Below are 21,780 nucleotides of genomic sequence, written 5' to 3' on the forward strand. Positions count from 1 at the left end.
AATGAATATTATGATGGATATTTATAATAGAAAAGCATATTCAGACTTTCATTAGCAAAAGCATTACTTGTAAAGTTCTTTTTCTCCAATTTGAACTTAAAACTACTTGGCCCAAGATATTATTTATGGTGGAATTAAAAGTATGCTCTCCAATTTTATCTGCCTATTAATATATGCATTTGATAATTAACAATGTGCTAAGCAGTCAAAGCAAATAATTACTTTTCTAATGTCTGCCTCTGCATATGAGCTAAATGAGGGGGAAGCCACTAATTGCATATTAAAAAATGCAATTAAATGCAAAAAAAATGGTAACTAGATTCAAAACGTTCTGTTTAAACCTCAGACCACAATATTCAAAACAGTTACAATCCTTTCACTGGGTCAGTTACAATCCCACAAAACAGTCCAAATCTTCAGAATTCTGTTCGGGTCACAATGAATATAAAACAAGTTCTCAAAAGTTTGCTAGTTCACATTTTCGAGGTCTTCTGACCAACTGGTAGGGTTGATCATAAAAACTCTATCTTTTAAGTTACTTATGTTCAGTACACTTTATTTAAGAAGCAGTGTAATCACACAGAATGCTTTTATTTTAAACCTTATTTTGAAATATGACTGAATACATTAACATAATTCAGAACAAGTCAGTAAACATCTACAAGAACATGTTATATAATTCTAGTGAGTCTCATAGTATTCTGTTTTCAAAGGAAAAAAAAAAAAAAACACTGGACAGAAAAGCAGTAAATTTGGAATCTGTTTCAACTGTCCAATGAAAGTTTGTTCACTGTGTTGTCCAGAGGGAGAGCTCTAGCTGATGCTACAGTGCATATCGGGCCAAATGATTCCAAAGAAACCAGCTAACTGCAAATCAAAACATTTGGAAGTAGCATAAATCTGTTAGATCAACTCACACATTACCTTGGTTTACTTTGTAAACCAAGACTCCAAGTCCTGCTACAATTTCTAACTCCTTTAGAAACTGGGGTACTCTGTGGTCACTTTAGCACTATATAATCTCAGCACTGGAGGACCCTCAGCCAAGAGTCACCAAGGGTGGCCAAGTTCATAGGCAGCTAAGATTTTACCTCTCTAAAAAAAGAAACTCAGCAACTTCCTGAGAATACATTTCTGTACCAAGCTGCTGAGATATTCACCACCTGCATGGAGGTATAGAGTCGTCTGCCCTGTGCTGTGTAGCCCCAGACTATTGAGGTTACACATGCATCAATGGGCTCTTGGTTCAGAAACTGAGGCTCTAAGAAGGTAAGGGGTCTGGCCAAGTGTACCCAGTGCATCAGTGGTAGATGTGGCAGATGTGGAGCTGGCATCCCGGCCACATGAGCCCTAGTTCAGGTCTCTGTCCACTGCCTTGTTTTCCCTCTTCCCCATCCTGCCGCCTCTGTATAGGCCCAATAGCAGGACAGGCTGCTTCTCCAGGGATGACATCACTGGGTTCCTCCAGGGGGAGGGGGAGTCAGTGACGTGGGCTGTGGGCATGTTCACAATCTTGACTTTGTGTAAAATGGGAGTAAACAGAGGACGAGGGAAGGTCTGAGGGTTCTCCCTGCTGGCCATACTCCCTAGACTTCAAGGAGAGCCATTCTGGGCAGCCCCTTCTCCATCCTCACACGTTCACTCTGGGACTGTTCTAGATAGGTAGGTTACCAGACAAGTGAGTCCTGGAGGGGAGGAATTAATGTACCCAGGCTTCCTGCAGAGTGCCTTGGCTTCTAAAGACATTAGAAATCATAGCAGGACTCAACAGTCTTGGTTTACAACGTAACGTTAGCCAAAAACAAACACCCATAGCGACTACAGTGTTTTCTGCAATGGTCTTTGGGTCATCTCTGTCCACTAAGCAGAGACCAGGACACAGACAAGAGTGGTCTTGGGTGCCTGCTCTGCCTCCCAGATGGGCAGGGGCGGTTTCCACTTTCTTATACTTGCTCACTGGGCTTCATCTTTGCCTGGGAGAGAAGGATATCAAAGGAAAGGGGAATAAAAAAAGGAAGCGAGTTCTAAAAAGGACCTGTCATGTTCACATTCCTACTATCTCACTTTTCTTCAGGGGAACCATCCTGTTCTTCTGACCACTTGGCTGCAGGGGAGCTGACCCCACGCCCTGGCTTCATGGGGCTATGTGAGCTGGATGGGTGTTGGTCTGTAACTCTGATTGGACCACTAAGAATAAGGCACTTTCAGGGGCTTCCCTGGTGGCGCAGTGGTTAAGAATCTGCCTGCTAATGCAGGAGACACGGGTTCGAGCCCTGGTCTGGGAAGATCCCACATGCTGCGGAGCAACTAAGCCCGTGGGCCACAGCTACTGAGCCTACACTCTAGAGCCCGCGAGCCACGACTACTGAGCCCGTGTGCCACAACTACTGAAGCCCGTGCGCCTAGAGCCCATGCTCCGCAACAAGAGAAGCCACCACAATGAGAAGCCTGCACAGCGCAATGAAGAGTAGCCCCCACTCGCCACAACTAGAGAAAGCCCATGCACAGCAACAAAGACCCAATGCAGCCAAAAATTAATTAATCAATTAATTTTAAAAAAAAAAGAATAAGGCACTTTCTTTCTGTTGTGGTTTCAGTAAGAAGGACATAAACCTAAAGCTCCCAGGAGCCACTACCTGGAAAGAGCCTGCATGAGAATAAATTCAACCCAGAGGAAAGCAAGGCTGAGCGAGGAAGAGATCAAGCCCTGATAGCAACCTCTGAGCCCCTGGATCCAGCCATACCTGAAGCCCAAATCTGCCCTTGGACTTTACAGTCCTATAGGGTAACACAAACTTTAAAAAAAAATTAATCTAGTTCAAGTTAGATTGTCATTTGAAATTGAAAAAGCACTAACAAATACAGGAGAGATAAAAGCACAAGAAGAAGGGAAACGAAAGGAGAAGATTACATTTATGGATATGGGATCTGAAAGCAGTTCAAGTTTGTCCCCTGGAAATGAAGAAAGGTGACACATAGGAAACTGTTCCATTTTTCATAGTAAGCTCAGACCATCAGAACTGTAGCTCTGCCTAATTACTGTGATTAATCTTGCCAAATTCTAAAAATAAAATGAGCGTGTATTTTCTGATGTTTGATGATACTGCAACCGTTGTGAAGAGAAGGAATGAGCCGTTAGTGAATAGAGTTGTCTTTTAAGACAAATCATTTTTCTCTGGCTGGGGAAAGAAGACAAGGTCACAACGACGACCCAAGTCTTACCGGGCATGGCATGGACGAGGTCCCCGCACAGAACAAAGAACTTGGGCTTGGGGTTCAGCTTGTTGATAGCCTGGACGGCTTGCTCAGTCAGACGGATCTCCTGCTCCCACTCGTCACCGCCGCTGTCACAATCCCCAGTGGACCAGGCCTTCATCAGTCCAAACTGTGGGTCTGCACCTTGGATGAAGTAGAATGGGCCTTTCCATTCCCTTTCCTTTTCTTTAATTAAAAAAAAAAGAAAGAAAGAATGAAAGGAAGGAAGGGAGGGAGGGAAGAAGAAAAGAGGGGGAAGAAATATTATAAAATCTGTCAGGGAAAGCACCCAGGTTACCCTGCAAGTGGATACAATATTTTTCTTAAATTAAGTAGGTCATTTTAATAAGCTGCTGTTCAAACACACCATTTTCCTGTCATCAGCCAGAGGATTTTGATTTATACTAATTATGCCTGGACCTGGTGATTCCCAAAGGCCAGGGAAAAACCACATGGGCCGTAACAGCTACGCAACCAAGCTGTCTGTTTAAAAGCCAGACGGCCAAAATGGAGCACAGAGGCACCACGGCGCACTATATAGAGGATATTAATGTTCAATGGTTTTTTAATTAGAATTTAAAATACCCCAAATTGAAAGCTGCCAGAAGTATTATGTTTAAACGACGAGGTGAAGTGCTTTCAAATCTTTTACGCTAGGCTTAATGGCACAATTTGCACTGTTTCAGGGGATGTGACAGAAAAACTTGGAGCTCGGAAGCTCCGGCTATCTGGTGGGAAAGGCAGGGCCAGAAATGAAATCTTAGTTAACGTGGGGGGGAAAAAAATGATGCTAACATTTCCAAGGCAGCATGATGTGGGCATAGGTGAGGTGTGAGGCTGCAGGGCAGGGCTGGGGGGATGAGATTCTTTAGTTCTTTATGTCCTTGGAAAGCACTTAGGTCACCTGAAGGTAAACTATCGGGCTGCTCTTCCTATTGGTTCTGCCAAAGCTTCAAGGGCCACGGGTCTCCACTCTGATCTGCCCAAAAAACTGCCAGCAGTGTCTGCATTTACAGAGCTGGAATGCCCATCAGTGTGTGGGTGGGTTTCACACTTTTCTTTGGCCACAGAATCCTTTCTTCAAACAAAACCACAGGTGGCTGACCAGTGTTGAAAACACATAGCCTCCTCTGCCTGAGTGGGTTCTGGGGACAGAGCAGTCTGAACACACGCACTCATCATCCCAGATTTTATCCTCAGCCCAGAGAGGTGACGTGACTTGCCTCATGGACACCAGCCATCATCAGCTGCAGGGACAAAACTACCCCACAAACTTGAGACTGTTTTCTTCTTTTTAACAAATGAACGTATTTTGCAGGTGAGCTGAATAAATGGCATTTCCTTTAGAAGTCATGAAGATATTAGAATTTCCCAAAAGCTCCTTGAAGTCATTTCACATCTTTGTGTTCATTTCACTCATTTATTCAGTATTTACTGAGAGCCTACTGTTTGCCGGGCCCCGTGCGAGGTGCTGACGACATGCAAGTGGACCAAGACAGGTGAGGTCTCGGCTCTCGTGGGCTTAGTTCTCACGGGGGTGAGACAGCACACAAGGAAATTCGCAGAGAATAGAGCCGGAGGGTGCTAAGGGCTCTGCGAGGATTAAGGCGAAAGCAACGGTTAATTTAAATTGGATGCACAGGGAAGGCCTCTCTGAGGTGGGGTCATTTAAGCTGAGATCTAGATGTAGCACATAAGCTTTTAAAATTCCACGGCCACCCTCCCACCCACCATGCCTAGCTTACTATCATCTTAGAATGGACCTCAGGCTTTAGGCCTCCTTTCCTTAATTCCTCTTCCAGAACTTAAGAAGACAAGCATGTAAACAAACAAAACTACCTATCCGTACTTTCCAGAACAAATTATGTATGTGTGTTAACCTGCCAGTTCTTGACCTACAGCTTAAAATGCTAGCTGTTCAGTCAAATCACAACCTACCTAAACTCACCCTGAACAAGGACTGCAATGAAACCCTGCTGTGTGCATCTCATTGCCAAGGACAGCAATCCAGCACTACAACGGATCTGACTCATACTCACTGAGCCCTTACATGTGGCAGAAAGACTCCAAAATGCCCCCGAAGACCCCTGATTCCTGATACTCACATCCTGTGTGATCCCTTCCCCTTGAGTGTGGGCTGGACTGCTTCTAACAAGCAGAATACAGTTATGGGATGTGCCTTCAGAGACTGGCTAGACCAAGATATGGAAACAACCTAAATGTTCCTCAATGGATGAATGGATAAAGAAAAAGTGGTATATACATACAACAGAATATTATTCAGCCTTAAAAAAAAGGAAATCCTGACATTTGGGACAAAATGGATAGACCTGGAGACATTAAGCTACCTGCAATAAGCCAGTCGCAGAAAGACAAATACTGAATGATCCTCAACTTGTATGTAGAATCCAAAATAGTCAAACTCATAGAAGCAGAGAGTAGAACGATGGTTTCCAGGGGCTGGGGGGGAGGTAGGGGAAATGGGGAGGGGAGGATCAAAGGGTACAAAGTTTCAATTATGCAAGATAAATAAGTTCTGGAGATCCGCTATACAGGATGGTGCCTATAGCTAACAATACTATATTGGACACTTAAAATTTGCCCAGAAGGTAGATCTTAAGTGTTCTATCACACACACACACACAACAACAACAACAACAACAATAAAGGGGGCGGGAAGAAACTTTAGGAGGAGATGGATGTTTATGATAGATGTTGATGGTAGTGATGGTTTCACAGGTCTATACTTATCCCCAAACTCACTGAGTTGTACACATTAAATATGTACAGCATTTCATGTCATCATATCTCAATACAGTGGTTTTGAAAAAGAGAGAGATTAGGCTAAAAAAAAGACCCTGACTTTCACCTTGCTCTCCCTCACTGTCTCTCAGAGCCCTTCTCCTGGAGGGAACAGGCTGTCATGATGAGTAGCCCCTTGGAAAGGCCAACATGGCAAGGAACTGAGGGAGGCCTCTGGCCAGCAGCCCGTGAAAAACAGAGGTCCCCCATGCAACAACCTGAAAGAAACCAAATCCTGCCAACAAGCATGTGAGTAAACTTGGAAGAGGATTCGCCCTAGGTGAGCTTTTGGATGAGACCACACCCCAGGTGACACCTTGACGGAACCCTCATGAGACCCTGCAGCAGAAGGACCCAGCTAGGTTGCACCCAGATTCCTGATGGGAACTGGGAGATAGATAATGCACATTAGTTTGCTCAAGCTGCCAAGTTTCTAGGTAATCTGTTACACTGATCAGACTTAAAGATAAAGGGCCAGGAAGGAGTCAGCAAAACTTCTTCAAGAGCTCAAGGTTGGTGTCATGAAAAAAACTGAGATTCTGATTTGAGTTTTAAAGTTAATCGTTGGCACTGTTCATTTATTTTACTTTAATAATAACCATTTTGCCCTGATGAATGCTTTTAGCTATGTTCCTGTTACTGAGGCAGTTTGCAAAGCTGTTTAAACTGGATAAATTAATCAGGGAGATGATTGTCACCCCAAAGTTGGGGCATAAATCAATCTGCTACAACAAACAGAATTTATAAAGTTTTCTACAGCAAACGTTTTAACAATTGTAGTTTCCTATGACAAACAGTCATAGTCTCAAAAACTCGTCTTTGGAGGTATTAAATCTTTCATTATTACCGGTTTACTAAGTAAAATCTTAGAAAGAACCTCAATTTTATGATGACAAGGCACAAAATAAACAGATTTGACCTAAAATAAATGACAGCTCCATGTCACTGTTCCACCTACCTTATCTATCTAATAAAGGCAACCTGTTGACTCAGGGTTCTGCGTTCTCAAAAGCACCTGGAGCCTCTTAAAGTTCCTGCTACAGAAGTTTGTGATGTTTGGCCTCATCTTAATTTTAATCAAGGCTGAATTTAAGATATTTGAAGCTTGTAAGACTTAGTACTAGATGGAGGGATCTTTTTTAAACTTATACCTCCCCCACCCCTCAGAAGGGCAGACTTTTATATTAGGAAAGCGAATTCTTAACAACATTTGCATTAAATTATTTCACCAAAGTCCAGAATTACCCCAAGGACAGGGCATAGGTATTAGCTGACTGACACCTACAAGGGCCTGGGAATGCTTACGATGATGCCTCCCTTCCGGGGCAGAGCAAGTGTCTGGCCCCAGCTTCTCTCTTTAGACTCCGGAAAGCACTGTTCTGGCAGCTCTCACTGTGGAAGTCTGGATATGGTGAGGACCATCCCTAAAGCAACCTGATACACAATCAGGGCATTTAAAAACCACTTAAGGATCCAGTGGTTTATTGCTTGTTGTTTTGTTTTGTTTTTAATTTTCCTAGTCAAAGAGCCTAAAGGTGAGACAGCCTGGTAAACGACTGACAACCCAAATTAAGGAGCAGAAGTACCTGGAAATGGAGGCTGAGGGAGAAGGTGAGGATGACGAGAGAGCAGCAATTATGCAGGCTGTACTAGGGCACAGGGGGCTGGGCTGGGCCTCCACCTCAGTCCTCAAGGTGTGGCCACGGACCAGCAACATCACCATCACCTGCGAGCTTAGAAAGCCCACCCCAGACCTACTGAGTCAGAATCTGCACTTCAACAAATTCCCAGGTGATTTTATGCAAATCCAAGTGTGAGAAGCACTGGCATGCAACTAATCAAGGACCTGTTTAAATGTGTTTTATATCAAACAGATGTAAAGCGATTGTTTCCCTAAATTGAAACAATGTCTTGGAGGGGTTTTGTTGTTGTTAGTGGCTGTGTTTTTTGTTTCATTTTGGTTTTGTTTTGCATATTTTCCTATTCATTCTGACATCCTGCCTATGTCCAGCTCAGGTATTTGGTCCTAAACATTTCTTGGTCTTACCCATTACTGTCTAATCAACTCCCTTTAAATCACCTTTCAAAACCAATTCAATTTTCTTGGTAAGAATTCCAATATTCCAGGTAAGAACTTAATCAGGGAATTCATTACTAATTAGTGAGTTCTAACACTTTAGATTTTCACATGACATCATGACATACAGTGAAAGCACCTGCTAGCAACTGTGTGTGTGCAGCATACACAAATGTGTGCTTTCAAAAGCACAACAGAGAGGTAATTTTTTTTTGTCCAAATTTGATACAAGAATGCAGTCAGGGACCCTAACTGACAACTATGATAAGACCAAGGTCAAATTTTTTAGATAAACTAAATACTTTAGAATGAATGGATTAAAGGATAAAGTGAGTTGATTAAATTAAGATCTCATTTCTGACCCTGATGGTGCTAAAACAAGATTGTAATCTTTCGAAACATTTGACACAAACCTCTGGATAATGCCTATATGGTTCTTAGTGTTAAGACACAATAATGCACACATTCATTTAACTATAACACTTAAATCTGCTATGAATAAGAATGTCTACAGTGAACGTAATTTTTTAAACAAATTCAAAGAGATGGTGTATTAGCCATCTACTGCTATGTAACAAATCACCACAAATGCAGCACCTTGAAACAAGACACATTATTTATCTCAGTTTCTGTTGGTCGGGAATCTGGGCACAGCTTAGCTGGATCTTCTGCTCAACATCTCTCACAAGCTGCAATCACAGTGTTGGCTGGGGCTGGTGTCTCAATCTGAAGACTCGGGTCAGGCAGGATGTGCTTCCCAGCTCACTTAGGTGGTTGTGGACTGGGGGACTGAGGGCACCTGTTCCTTCCTGGCTGTCAACCAGAGGCCACCTGTTCCTTGACATGTGGGCCTCTCCAACATGGCAGTTCATAACGTGGAAACTTGTTCATCAGAGGCGGCAAGAAAGAGGGTTTGCTAGTAAACGGAAGTTATGATCTTATGTGACATGATAACAGAAGTGACTGCCCATCACTTTTACCAGGTTCAATTCATTACAACCAAGTCGCTAGGCCAGCCCACGCTCAAAAGCAGGGGCTCATGCAGGGAGGCAGGTCCTGTCTGCCACAGATGATAATATTAACTAACATAATTAACTAATCTCAGGTAGCCACAAGTTTAATGTGACCCTCCTGTACTGAGTTGAGTGAGCTCATTTGTTGCAGTCCATCCTATGAAGGCTGAAGGCTCACCTTATACAAGCCCACCTTTTCCCCCTAAAGAACTGGAAATTGTGCCGGAGGGATTCTCAGAGTTACTTTAACCAACACTCTCATTTAACCAAGGAAGGAATACTGAGGCCTGGTTAGGGATCTTAGTCATGGCTCAAGTTCAAGGTTACACAGTTTATGAGCAGCAACCTCTATTGTTCAGCATCTCAGTGCTGCCGGGCTGGCCTGGAGAGGAGAGAGCCATGAATGTTCCCTAGGCTGCCTGCAAGTTGCCCACCTCCATAAAGACATTTTTTGTCTCCAAAAAGTTTCCTTTAAATGGCACGTCTTGGTGAATACGAAGACAGTACACAAAGATAATGCTGACAAGGCTCAGAGCCTTTCCCCAGGAAGCTGTGATGCTCACAGACCCTGCCAACAGCCAAGGGCCCAGGACATCTATTTTCTGTGGGACGCTAACTGGTGATCTCCTCAAGACATTACAAACTTCAGGTCTCTCGATGCGATCTGATTAGCAGGTGTGTTCTGTTTGGCACACACAGTGTTTATAAAATTTTGAATTTGTTGCCAACAATTTAAATGCATGAGTTTCACATATACAACTGGCTTTCTGGATTCTCATGGAAAATCTGGCCACACCAGGCCCAAATGGAGTGTGCCAACGATTGGCTGGGACTGAGCAGTAACTGCCCCTTTACTGGCATGAATGGTCTGGAATTCACTGCGGTCCACACCTGGCCCCTGAAGACATCTGGGATAAGAAGCCCTTATCCACAGTAACCCTTCCATTTTGCTTAGGGGTACAGAAGAGGAGACTCACAAGGTCAAGGGTAAATAACTTGATCAAGACTAACAAGGCGTGAGGGGCAGAACCAAGCCAATTACACCCAGAGCCCTGACTTCAGGGCAGGTGATCACACAAGTGAGATTAAAGAGAAGACTCATCCGGCTAGGAGCGCCAAGGTCTGCTCAATGACAAGCTGGAAGAAAACAAGCTCCAAGCTACCAAAATAAAAGGCCATAATTCAGTATGTTACCATAGCCTAAATCAAATTTTAAGATTAATTGAAAAATACTTTTTAAAGAAAAAATGGGCCTTAGAAAGAAATCTGACTCATCCGTCGTATACAGAGTAACAAGATTTGGCCACTTCCAATTTTCAGCTAATGGATAGACTGTCATAGAAACAATCTTTCAAAATCGAGGGATAAAAAGGACACTGGATTTTGGGTGGTATTAAATCATGGTCAGGAAAGGCCTGTGAGTCTTCTTTAAGCATTATTGAGTACAAAGCAACTGTATACAGAAAAGAATCTCAAAAACCTTTTAAAATTCACATGATTCTTTACCATTAAGCCTTCCTATGAGATTCTGTTTATGTGCCAATATCTTGCCTGAAAAACAGATATTCAAACTGCAATCGTTCTTCACAGTTTGCACCTTTAATATCACAAACTAAATGATTTCTTGAATTTGTCTCTGCCAATATATTTCCTCTCACTCATTTTTATTATACCTTTTGGGCACATTTGTCAATTGTTAATGAAAGTTGACTTTTTAATATACACCAAGAATTAGAAATCGCATTGATCCTTTCATTCTTACCAGTTAATCAATGACTAACTATAATGAACGCACCCCCCAAAAGCAAATGAATCGCTACTTCCATCACCCAACTAGGAAAAGGCCTACGGGAGTCAGCCATGTCACTAATTAATACCTAATACTCTAATAATTTATATTTTCATGATGTGCTAAACCTGCCACTTTATAGGCAACCCCAAATAATTCAAGGTGGAATACAATGACAAACAGCTTTCTTAATTTACTTTTTATAAATAAGAGTCTCATTTTCTAAATCTAGTTTGACTTTTGGAAGACAGTTAAAATCACAAGATAGTGGTTAAGAAGTGTGAGAGCTACAATACATCACTACATTGTAAGAATATTTAAGAGTTCAATGTTTTGACTCCTGTTAACTAATCTGACTCAAAATAATACATAAATTGGGACTATAGAGGCCACGTTTCTCCACTGGACTATAAAGTCAGAGAATTAACTCAGCATTAACGGACAGCGTCACTGTCTTGGGTCAGGCGTCCACCATTCCCACCTGGAGCTACCAAGACAGCTCCATGCAGGACTCCCTGCTCTGATCCGTCTCAGCCAGTCACTGCCATCGTGACTCTTTATAAAACGCTTACCCTGATCATCAAACTCCCTCGCTGAAGGGCGACTACCTTCTAATCTCCACAAGGAAAGGCCCACATTTGCTTTCCCTTTCCAGTATTCTGTCAGCATGGTATCATTTGGTCCCTGGCAGGTGGGAGGCATTCAGTAAACATCTGGTGAAGGGCTAAATGAAGATGTCAGCGGATCCTCGCTCATTCCGGCACCTGGTGCTAAAACACAGCCTGAAATTTTTCCAACTGTACCGATTACTGTTCCCACTAGACCAGTGGCTCTAAACCGGGGATGATTTTTGATCCCCAGGGCACATCTGATGTCTGGAGACATTTCTGGATATCACGCTGGGAGGGGGATGGTGCTTCTGGCGTCCAGTGGACAAAAGCCGGGATGGTGCTCAACATCCCACATCACACAGGGCAGCCCCACAAAAGAATCCAGCCCATGTCAACAGCGAGACTGGAGAACCGTGCACAAGACATACCACAGGATCCCTCCACGTGGACCCTCACCTGCTCCTCAAACACGCCCCGTGCTTTCCCGCCCCTTCCCCCAGGGGTTGCTCTCCATTGTGCCAGCTCCTCCTGCTGAGACGCTGTCTAGCCTTCCGGGCCCAGCTCACACGCCACTTCCCCCGCCCCGGCAAGCGGATGCAGCTCTGCCTCTTCCTCTCATTCAGCAAGTTTGTTCTGAGGACGGGTGTCATGTTAGTCACCAGACATTCAACTAGTGGGCAAGGCCGCAGGTCCCATTCCTTAAGACCTTACAGGGACTTCCCTGGTGGCGCAGTGGTTGAGAATCCGCCTGCCAATGCAGCGGGCACGGGTTTGATCCCTGGTCTGGGAAGATCCCGCATGCTGCGGAGCAACTAAGCCCGTGCGCCACAACTACTGAAGCCCGTGCGCCTAGGGCCCATGCTCCGCAACAAAGAGAAGCCACCGCAGTGAGAAGCCCATGCACCGCAATGAAGAGTAGCCCCCGCTCGCCGCAACTGGAGAAAGCCCACACGCAGCAACGAAGACCCAATGCAGCCAAAAATAAATAATTAATTTTTAAAAATTAATTAAAAGCATTCATTTCATTTTCTTCATTGATAAGTTAGAATTTTTTACACCACAATATTTTCAACCCTCTTCAGACTTGAACAAACATTTCCAGGTCTACTGTTTCTAGAGAGGTTCTTAGGTGAGACCTGGAAGGGATGAAGTACATTATTCTTTAGAGATTTCACTTATTCTCTGCGAGAGGGTTTCCAGAAGGGACCAAGAAACATCCAGAATTAGTAAATAGAGTTGGCTCCTCTGAAGCAGCTGTAGAGGTTTAAAATGTCCAGGGAAATCATCATTTTAGGTAAACCACTGAAGATCCCTGTTCTCTAAGGGGGAAAATATTCCAGTGGTAAAATGAACTGGAAAAACTGATTAGGACCTGAAAACAATTAAATATAGGTAATTTTGAAAACACATTTTATCTTGATATTTCTCCCTTTGAGAATTTCTTCAAAACAGATGTTGTAAACTTTTCAGAAAGACAATTATTTGTTAGGAGGAAGTAGTCTTAATTAGGATACATGTCAAGGAAATATAATTATTAATTTTCCTAATTAAAATGAATATTTGAACATGCCTGAGGCTTGTGAGCCTTCTCAGGTGAGACACGTACAACTTACTTTCTATAAACATCTGTTGACAGAGCCTAGCAGGTTGTGTTAACAGGAAACGGATGGCTGAAGCCAGGCTTCACACACAACACTCCTGGAAGAAGTGCATGGGAATACTGTTCCTTGAAAACTATCAGGGGGAAATGGTCTTAAAGTGCTCGCCATGCACTGTTTGTGTCCCCCCCAAATTCTTACATTGAAATCTAACCCCAAATGTGATGATATTTGGAGATGGGGACTTTGGAGGTGATTAAATCCTGAGGGCTTAGTACTGGGATTATTGCCCTTATGAAAGAGACCCTAGAGCGCTCACTCCCGCCTTCCTCCGTGTGAGGACACAGCAAGAGGACAGCCATCTGCTATAACGATGGTTACATGTCATTATACAGTGCGCGTACATGGTACATAAGATGTACAACTCTGAGAGTGAACTGTAAGGTAAGCTGTGGCGATTATGTTGTGTCACTGTATGTTCAGTTGTAACAAACACACCACTCTGGCGGGGGATGCCGATGACGGGCAGGCTGTGCACGTGTGGGGACAGGGTATGTACGAGAACTCTCTGTAGCTTCCTCTCAATTTTGCTATGAACCTAAAACTGATCTAAAAAATAAAGTCTTAAAAAGAAGAAAAAAAAAAAAAAGACAGCCATCTATGAACCAGGAAGAGGGCTCTCACCAGACACTGAATCTGCAGGTTCCTTGACCTTGGACTTCCAGCCTCCAGAATGTGAGCAATGTATTTCTGTTGTTTTTAAGCCATCCAGCCTATGGTGGTTTGTTTTTAGCAGCCTGAGCTGGGTAAGACAGCACTCTTTCATTTACCTGACAAGCTTCACTGGAGAAACAAACTGTTTCATTCTGGAGGGGGCTTCCGGGAGGGAGTGTGAGGGTTACCAGGGTTGTGATTTGAGGCACATTTGCTTGAGTTCACCAAAACCTCTTTGAGAGGCAATGTGTATTTTGGCAAGAGACAGAAAAAGCCAGTTCCTTTCCTTTCTCTTCCAAACCTGCCCTTGGGGCAACTCTACCAGCTTACCACCTGCCCACAGAGCCTGAACTGGCAATGGACCCTCCAAGAGGATCACTCAAAGTCACCAGCAACACTAACAGGGAACTAGGACCCAGGGAAGTCAGTGACAGCAGTAGAGGCAGCTCAGGGGGAGACTAGGTGCTCAACTTCTAGTGAAGGGTTCTGAGCCTGACCCTCCAAGGCCGGGCCTCTAGAAGCCCTGAGCTGTATGACGCATGCTGGGCATGCCCACTGGGGCTGCTCAACCCACAGAGGAGACCAAGTGCAGGCCCCACTCCTAGAAGTCCAGGGTCATTTTCCCTCCTCCTATCTCAATTTATCTTCTCAGTCTCTCTCCACCCCCTCCGCGCCCCACTCTTTTCCAGGTGAGCACCTCTCTTGCTCTCTGGTCCCACGGCAGCCCTGGGGCAGCTCCAGTGGGCTAGGAAGCTTCACACCTCAGCGCCCCCATCACCTCCACCAGAAGCCCCCCACCACCACCACACGCCCCTCCAGCTGCTGGAAGTCAACAAGTTCAAAGTGAACAATGTGTGCCTTGGAAATGCTGCTTCAAGACGAGTCGCTGAGCTCCAGCTTCCAATCAGATTGCACCCCAAGTTCCTCGCAAGCAGAGACTCTTCTGTTGTTACTGCTACAGCCAGACCATTCTTTCCAAAATGGAAATCAGATCATGTGTCCTTGTGTCCACACACATGCAGCTTAAAGACAAAACCTCCCCAATGACCCCCGTTCCCATGCTCCAGTCTCATCCTGTACCACCCAGCTCCAGACTCAGGGGCTTCTTTCTCCCCTCACCCTTCCCTTTCCTGTCCCACCATGTCAGACTTTCACACTTGCTCTACCTGTGGTCTACAATGGTCCTCCCCCTCCCTTCAGAGCCCAGGTATCTCCTACTCATCCTTCAGCAATCAGATGACACACCCCTTCCCCAGGGGAGCCCTCCCTGCAGGGCCTTATTAAGATGCCCCTCACTTCCTGAACAAGTGACATTCCTCACTTCCCTGACACTTGCCACAGCTGGGATTTATGATGGTTTGTGTGACTGGCAGGTTAATGTTGGGATCTCCAAGTAGCTACATGACAGAGGTGAGGAATCACATCTGGTTTTCACTCATCACTGCACTCTGGGATCTAGCACAATGCCTGGGACAAGGGAGGTGCTTAGTACATTTGATGAGTGGGCAAATGGATGAACCAACAGACAAATGGATGGACAGACAGATGAAAAGATGGACATATGATGGACAGACTGGTGGATGGATGGTCTGGTAGATAGATGGATAGACAGAAAAACAAATAGATAGAAGGAGGGAGAGATGGTCGAAGAAGACATTTGTTCCCAGGGCCAACGCCTCTTCTGAGCCCTCAATGACGTCTTTTCCCATCTCCTCAGATATTGCTCTCCAACAATTATCCTGCCTTTTGCATTTTTCAACCCCAGATCCATCTCAGACCAATCATGTGACCTTGGGCAAGTTGCCTAGCCTTCCTGAGATCGATTTTCTCCCACTGTAAAAAGAGGATAACCCTAATAGCTAGCTCACAGGACTACCTTGAGGATTACATGAGATAATCCACATACAGCACAGAGTATAGTGCCTGGCACGCCGTAAACACCTGATAAACGTTAGATGCTCCTGTTGTTCTTACCACCATTATTACTACTGCAAACCCTTCAGCCCTCCTTCAGCATTGCTCCTCCTTCAAACTGCTATTACCCTATGTCCACCTTGGATCACCAAACGGCTCCAAACAGAATCCTGCCTTTGCTGACTGCGCATCCTCAATCTCCACCACTCCTCAAAAGCCATGCACCAGGCTTCCCCCTACAACTGCACTGAGACTGTCCTGAAGGTGACATAACAATCAAACCTGCCATCCTCTGCTCAGCTAACACTCACCTAGATGTCTGCAGCATCTGAGCCTGTGGACCACCCTGCCTTAAGCCCTCCTCCCCAACTTTGGTACCAAGGCCGGCTCCTGGATTTATCTTCCAAAATTTCTGGTTGCTTCCTGCTCTGAGACCTTCAGTGTGTCTTTTCCTTCTTCTGACCCCCTAAACGATGGCACATCCTAAGGTTACACACACACACAGCCCATCCACTACTCCACACCTTGCCCCTCAGGAATGCCACCGACTCCTACAGCGATATCATCTACTCGCCTCTCTGTGGATGGCACCCACACCTCCATCCCCAGCTGTGCACCGCACCCTGCAAGTTGCCTCAGATTTCCTGACCGCACCTCAAAGCCACCACTTCCCAAATTAATCCCATCAAACTGGCCCTACTCCTTACTCCCTGATTTCAATTAACAGTCTCACCATCACCCAGGACCAATGTGTAAAATCCCGATTCCCAGGCTTCCATGGTGGTGCAGTGGTTAAGAATCCGCCTGCCAATGCAGGGGACACAGGTTCGAGCCCTGGCCTGGGAAGATCCCACATGCCGCGGAGCAACTAAGCCCGTGAGCCACAGCTACTGAGCCTGCGCTCTAGAGCCCACGAGCCACAACTACTGAAGCCCGCGTGCCTAGAGCCTGTGCTCCGCAACAAGAGAAGCCACCGCAATGAGAAGCCCTGCACCGCAACAAAGAGTAGACCCTGCTCGCCGCAACTAGAGAAAGCCCACGCACAGCAACTAAGACCCAACACAGCCAAAAATAAATAAAATAAAATAAATTAATTAAGAAAAAAAAAGCTTTAAAAAAAAAAATCCCGATTCCCACTGCAGTGGCCTACAGAGCCCGCCAGTTGCCAAGAATTATTTTTTGTGCCACAGCTCTGTGCTTAGATTATGAGCCCTTGCCTTCCCCTTGACTTTTTTTTACTCATCACAAGATACTAGAGAATGCAATAGGAACACAATAAATACTTTCTGAACTGAAAAGAGATAGTGCAGAGTCACAAGGAACTCTCATACCCTGCTAGTGGGAGAATAAGTTGGTGCAAACATTCTGGAAGGCGATTTGACAAGATCTAGGAAAGCTGGAAAAGATCATACCCTACAACTCAGAATTTCGCTCCTCTGGGTATATGCGCTGGAGCAATTTTTCCCTGTATCCACAAGAACGCTTGTACCAGAATGTTCATAACAGCACCGTTACCAAGAGTGAAAAACAGAAATAACTGAATGTCCATCATATCAGGATCCTAGCAGGAAACAGCTGGCGTACTCAAATCAGGATAATTAAAGGAGCGTTTAAAAAGGGATTACTTGGGATGAGTTGAGTATCGAAAAACATCAAAGGACAGTTTAGTAGTCCAACACAGAAAAGCAGAACTACATCTGAAAGGAGGGAGAAAGTGGTTACCCAAATCTGAAAAGAGAGTTCCAGCAGAAAGCCTACCTTGAAAGAAGCAGTGAATTTCAGGTAAGGAATACAGTCAGGCTGAGGCAACCCCACAGGGACTAAACCAGGGGACTAAACACCCTGACAATTGTTTTCCCCACCCTCTAATCTCCAGTCAGGACTCCCCACTGGCTGAACCCAACAGCAGGCCAGAGGGCAAGGAGCCCCCGGATGAAGCCCAAAGAGGTCAACCTCCTGGGGCATGGCGGAGCAGGGAGAGAGTGGATTTGGAAAGGCAAGAAGATCCTCAGCATATCCAGCAACTGAATGTATCAATATATGCTGATACAATGGCATACTGCCCAGCAGGAAAATGAGCAGACTAGAGCTACTTACACCAATATGGATAAATCCCCAAAACCTCACATTGGTTTGAAACTGAGTGGGACCCTGTGGGGCCCGCCAGGGCACAAAAGCCCTTCCGTGTCTCCCATTTCTTGTTTGCAGAAAAAGGCTTTAGTATCCTAGACCTTCCCTGAGTTCCAAAGGGCAGATTCAAGGAGTTACTAATTAGGGAAGTGAGGAAATGCAGAAACAAAGGAAAAGCAGTCAAGAAACAATAGTTCAGCGATAAAAAAGTCTTAGTTCCTAACTGGACAGCTACACGTAAAAGAATGAAATTAGAACACTCCCTAACACCACACAAAAATAAACTCAAAATGGATTAAAGACCTAAATGTAAGGCCAGACACTATAAAACTCTTAGAGGAAAACATAGGCAGAACACTCTTATGACATAAATCACAGCAAGATCCTTTTTGACCCACCTCCTAGAGAAATGGAAATTAAAACAAAAATAAACAAATGGGACCTAATGAAACTTAAAAGCTTTGCACAGCAAAGGAAACCATAAACAAGACGAAAATACAGCCCTCAGAATGGGAAAAAATATTTGCAAATGAAGCAACTGACAAAGGATTAATCTCCAAAATTTACAAGCAGCTCATGTAGCTCAATATCAAAAAAACAAACAACCCAATCCAAAAATGGGCAGAAGACTTAAATAGACATTTCTCCAAAGAAGATATACAGATTGCCAACAAAGACATGAAAGGATGCTTAACATCACTAATCATCAGAGAAATGCAAATCAAAACTACAATGAGGTATCACCTCACACCAGTCAGAATGGCCATCATCAAAAAATCTGCAAACAATAATTGCTGGAGAGGGTGTGGAGAAAAGGGAACCCTCATGCACTGTTGGTGGGAATGTAAATTGATACAGCCACTATGGAGAACAGTATGGAGGTTCCTTAAAAAACTAAAAATAGAACTACCATACACCCCAGCAATCCCACTACTGGGCATATACCCTGAGAAAACCATAATTCAAAAAGAGTCATGTACCACAATGTTCATTGCAGCTCTAATTACAATAGCCAGGACATGGAAGCAACCTAAGTGTCCATCGACAGATGAATGGATAAAGCAAATGTGGCACATACATACAATGGAATATTACTCTGCCATAAAAAGAAACGAAATTGAGTTATTTGTAATGAGGTGGATGGAGTTAGAGTCTGTCATACAGAGTGAAATAACTCAGAAAGAGAAAAACAAATACCGTATGTTAACACATATATATATGGAATCTTAAAAAAAAAAAAATTGGTTCTGAAGAACCTAGGGGCAGGATGGGAATAAAGACGCAGACCTATTAGAGAATGGACTTGAGGACACAGGGAGGGGGAAGGGTAAGCTGGGACGAAGTGAGAGAGGGTCATGGACACATATACACTACCAAATGTAAAATAGATAGCTAGTGGGAAGCAGCCACATAGCACAGGGAGATCAGCTCGGTGCTTTGTGACCACCTAGAGGGGTGGGATAGGGAGGGTGGGAGGGAGACGCTAGAGGGAGGGGATATGGGGATATCCGTATATGTATAGCTGATTCACTTTGTTATAAAGCAGAAACTAACACACCACTGTAAAGCAATTATACGCCAATAAAGATGCTTAAAAAAAAAAAGAGTCTTGGTTCCTTAGTCTTAGTTCCCTCAAGAGATGTGCATAACAATCTGATACAGTCTTCAAGTTCTGCAGGCCCCCACCCAGGTGACGGATGGTAAGTACCTGCGGAGACCCCAGACTGGTCAGAACCAGAAGGCTGATGCTTGAGATTCCTGGACCACCATCCTGTCACCTCACCAGCAATCAATCAGAAGAAAGTCATTCACCCTGCAGCTGTCACCCCAAATGTTGCCTTTAAAAACTCTTCCCTGCTTCTCCATTGGGGAATTCCCTGGCGGTCCAGTGGTTAGGACCCTGTGCTTTCACTGTCAGGGCCCGGGTTCAATCCCTGGTCGGGGAACTAAGATCCCACAAGCCACGTAGCGTGGCAAAAACAAAAACCTCTCCCCTGAAAACTACAGGGAGAGCTCGGGTCTTTTGAGTACGAGTCACCTGTTCTCCTAGCTTAGCCCTGCAATAAACCTTTCTCTGCTCCAAACTCTGATATTTTGTTTGTCTGGCCTCACTGTGCATGGGGCACACAAGCTTGGGTTTGAAAACAGGTTGAAAAAGGCATATTAAAATATTTAGAGAATGGTCACCACAACAGACTGTATTTTCTAAAATCCACCTCAGCTAGATTTCTGGTTCCACATGCTCTTCCAGAACCTTGCCACCCCCCACCAACAGCTGCAAAGAAAGAAAAGAATAAGGCTTTAGGACAGAGTTACAGGAGAAACCCACTTTAGTAAGGGTAGCCAGGGAAAATCTGTCTGAGGAAGTGACTGAACTTTAAAGTGTGAAGGTTGAGAAAGTGCTATTAGCTAGGCGAGCAAACAGCAAGCACAAAAGCCCTACGGAAATAAAGGACTTGGACCTTTAAAACTGGAGTTAAGAAAACCAGTGAAGCAGGAGAACTGGGCAAGGGGAAGAATGGTGAGCATGAAGCAAGAAAGGTGAGTACAAGCCAGATCACGCAGGGTGTCTGGGGTGACTGCCCCGGGGTGACAAAAACTGGAATTTGACCACGCAGCAAAAGACGCAGGGAGGACCAATAAAACGGGGAGCAATGGTCCCTTTTATAGCTCTAGGGCTAACATTCACTTAGCACCTAGCCTGTCAGGCACTTGGTTACAGAAATCCTTTTAATCTGCTAACCCTCCCCTATGCGGTAAGTATTAACAAACCCATTTTCACAGCGAGGCAGATTATCTAAATCCAAAATCCAAGCACTTAACCCTACACGGCTCTTCTGCCTCCCCTCTCCAGTTCTGATGGGCACTGCTAACATTTTGGTGGATGGCTCATATTATAGAAGGTAACCATGATTATGGAGTATAAACTACATCGTGGTGAATGACCATAATAAAAATAACCGCATCTCACGTGCACCCAGCTCTTATCCTGTGCCACACACAACCTCGCTGCGATTATTCCCCTTTTACAGATGAGGAAACTGAGGCCAATACTCGCTGAGCAACGTGTCCAAGGCAGGGCTTGGAAACCAAGTCTAACTGCAGAGCCCACGCTATTAACTATGCTTTGCTGCCTCACTCTATCTTCTCTCAGGGAACCTTGGTCAAGGCCAACGAGGCTCCACCACCAGACCTCTTGCCCAGACACTCTTCTTTCAAAAGCGCCCCTGGAAGCCCCAGGTGCGGGAGGTGCGGCTTCTATTGCGGTCCCGGGGTGCAGCCCCCGCTGGGGTCCGGCTGGAGGCGCACATCCCGACCGAACGTTCTCCCCGCCGAAGGTTCCGCAGCCCTGAAACCATCCCCTTCCCAGGCGAAGGGCGGGCAGTACCTGAGGAAAACGCGTCCAGGGTCCTACCCCGAGCTCTGCGGAAAACACCTCCCGCCTCCGCAGCCGACATGGCAAGCAAGTTTTTGGCCTCGAAGGAGTCCACTGCGTGGGAGGGAGCGGCGCGACTCCTCACAGCCCAACTGCCGTTTGGGGGTTGCCCGGCTGGGAGCTGCGCCCTCTGCTCGGGGCGGGGCGGGGACGGCGGGCGCGCGGGGCTCGGTCGCTCGGGGCGCCACTAGTGCTGCCTGAACGGGGCCGAAGCGTGAGCGGCCCCTCTGGGATCGACTGGGGCTCCTGGCGAGGGAGCCAACTTGCCTGGCGCCTGCGTGAGCAGAGTGAGTTTCTTCAGACTCAAGGTTTGGGTTGGGGGGGCAGCCCTTCCCTAAAAGTGGGGTCTGCAGGTTTAACAAATAAGAATACAGGACGCCTAGTTAAATTGGAATTTCAGATAAGCAATGAATGATAAGTATGTGCTATGCAATTTGGGAG

General features: G+C 45.2%; 1 protein-coding gene and 1 long non-coding RNA gene across 5 annotated transcripts in view; one reads left to right on the forward strand and one right to left on the reverse strand.

Moving 5' to 3' along the window:
- The window catches only part of LOC309645106, a 52,192-nt gene extending 34,203 nt beyond the window's left edge, over positions 1–17,989 (forward strand). Inside the window, exon 2 of the long non-coding RNA XR_014254741.1 lies at positions 7,578–17,989. This is a non-coding gene — a long non-coding RNA (uncharacterized lncRNA). The remainder of the gene's footprint in view (positions 1–7,577) is intronic.
- Positions 1–21,520, reverse strand: part of CPPED1 (calcineurin like phosphoesterase domain containing 1) — a 188,702-nt gene extending 167,182 nt beyond the window's left edge. The window contains exons 1-2 of one of the 4 annotated variants that reach the window (XM_082429701.1): positions 21,292–21,519; positions 3,223–3,441 (exon numbers count right to left, since the gene is read on the reverse strand). In XM_082429701.1, coding sequence (XP_082285827.1) covers positions 3,223–3,441; positions 21,292–21,361 — 289 coding nt within the window. In that variant the 5' untranslated portion in view covers positions 21,362–21,519. Of the gene's footprint in view, positions 1–3,222; positions 3,442–21,291 lie in introns of all 4 variants that reach the window. The other 3 variants (XM_082429703.1, XM_082429700.1, XM_082429702.1) reach the window with 3 other exon arrangements.
- Between the last annotated feature and the right edge of the window lie 260 nt (positions 21,521–21,780).

The sequence above is a fragment of the Balaenoptera physalus genome, assembly GCF_965194825.1.
Source record: "Balaenoptera physalus genome assembly, chromosome: 16".
Lineage (NCBI taxonomy): Eukaryota > Metazoa > Chordata > Mammalia > Artiodactyla > Balaenopteridae > Balaenoptera > Balaenoptera physalus.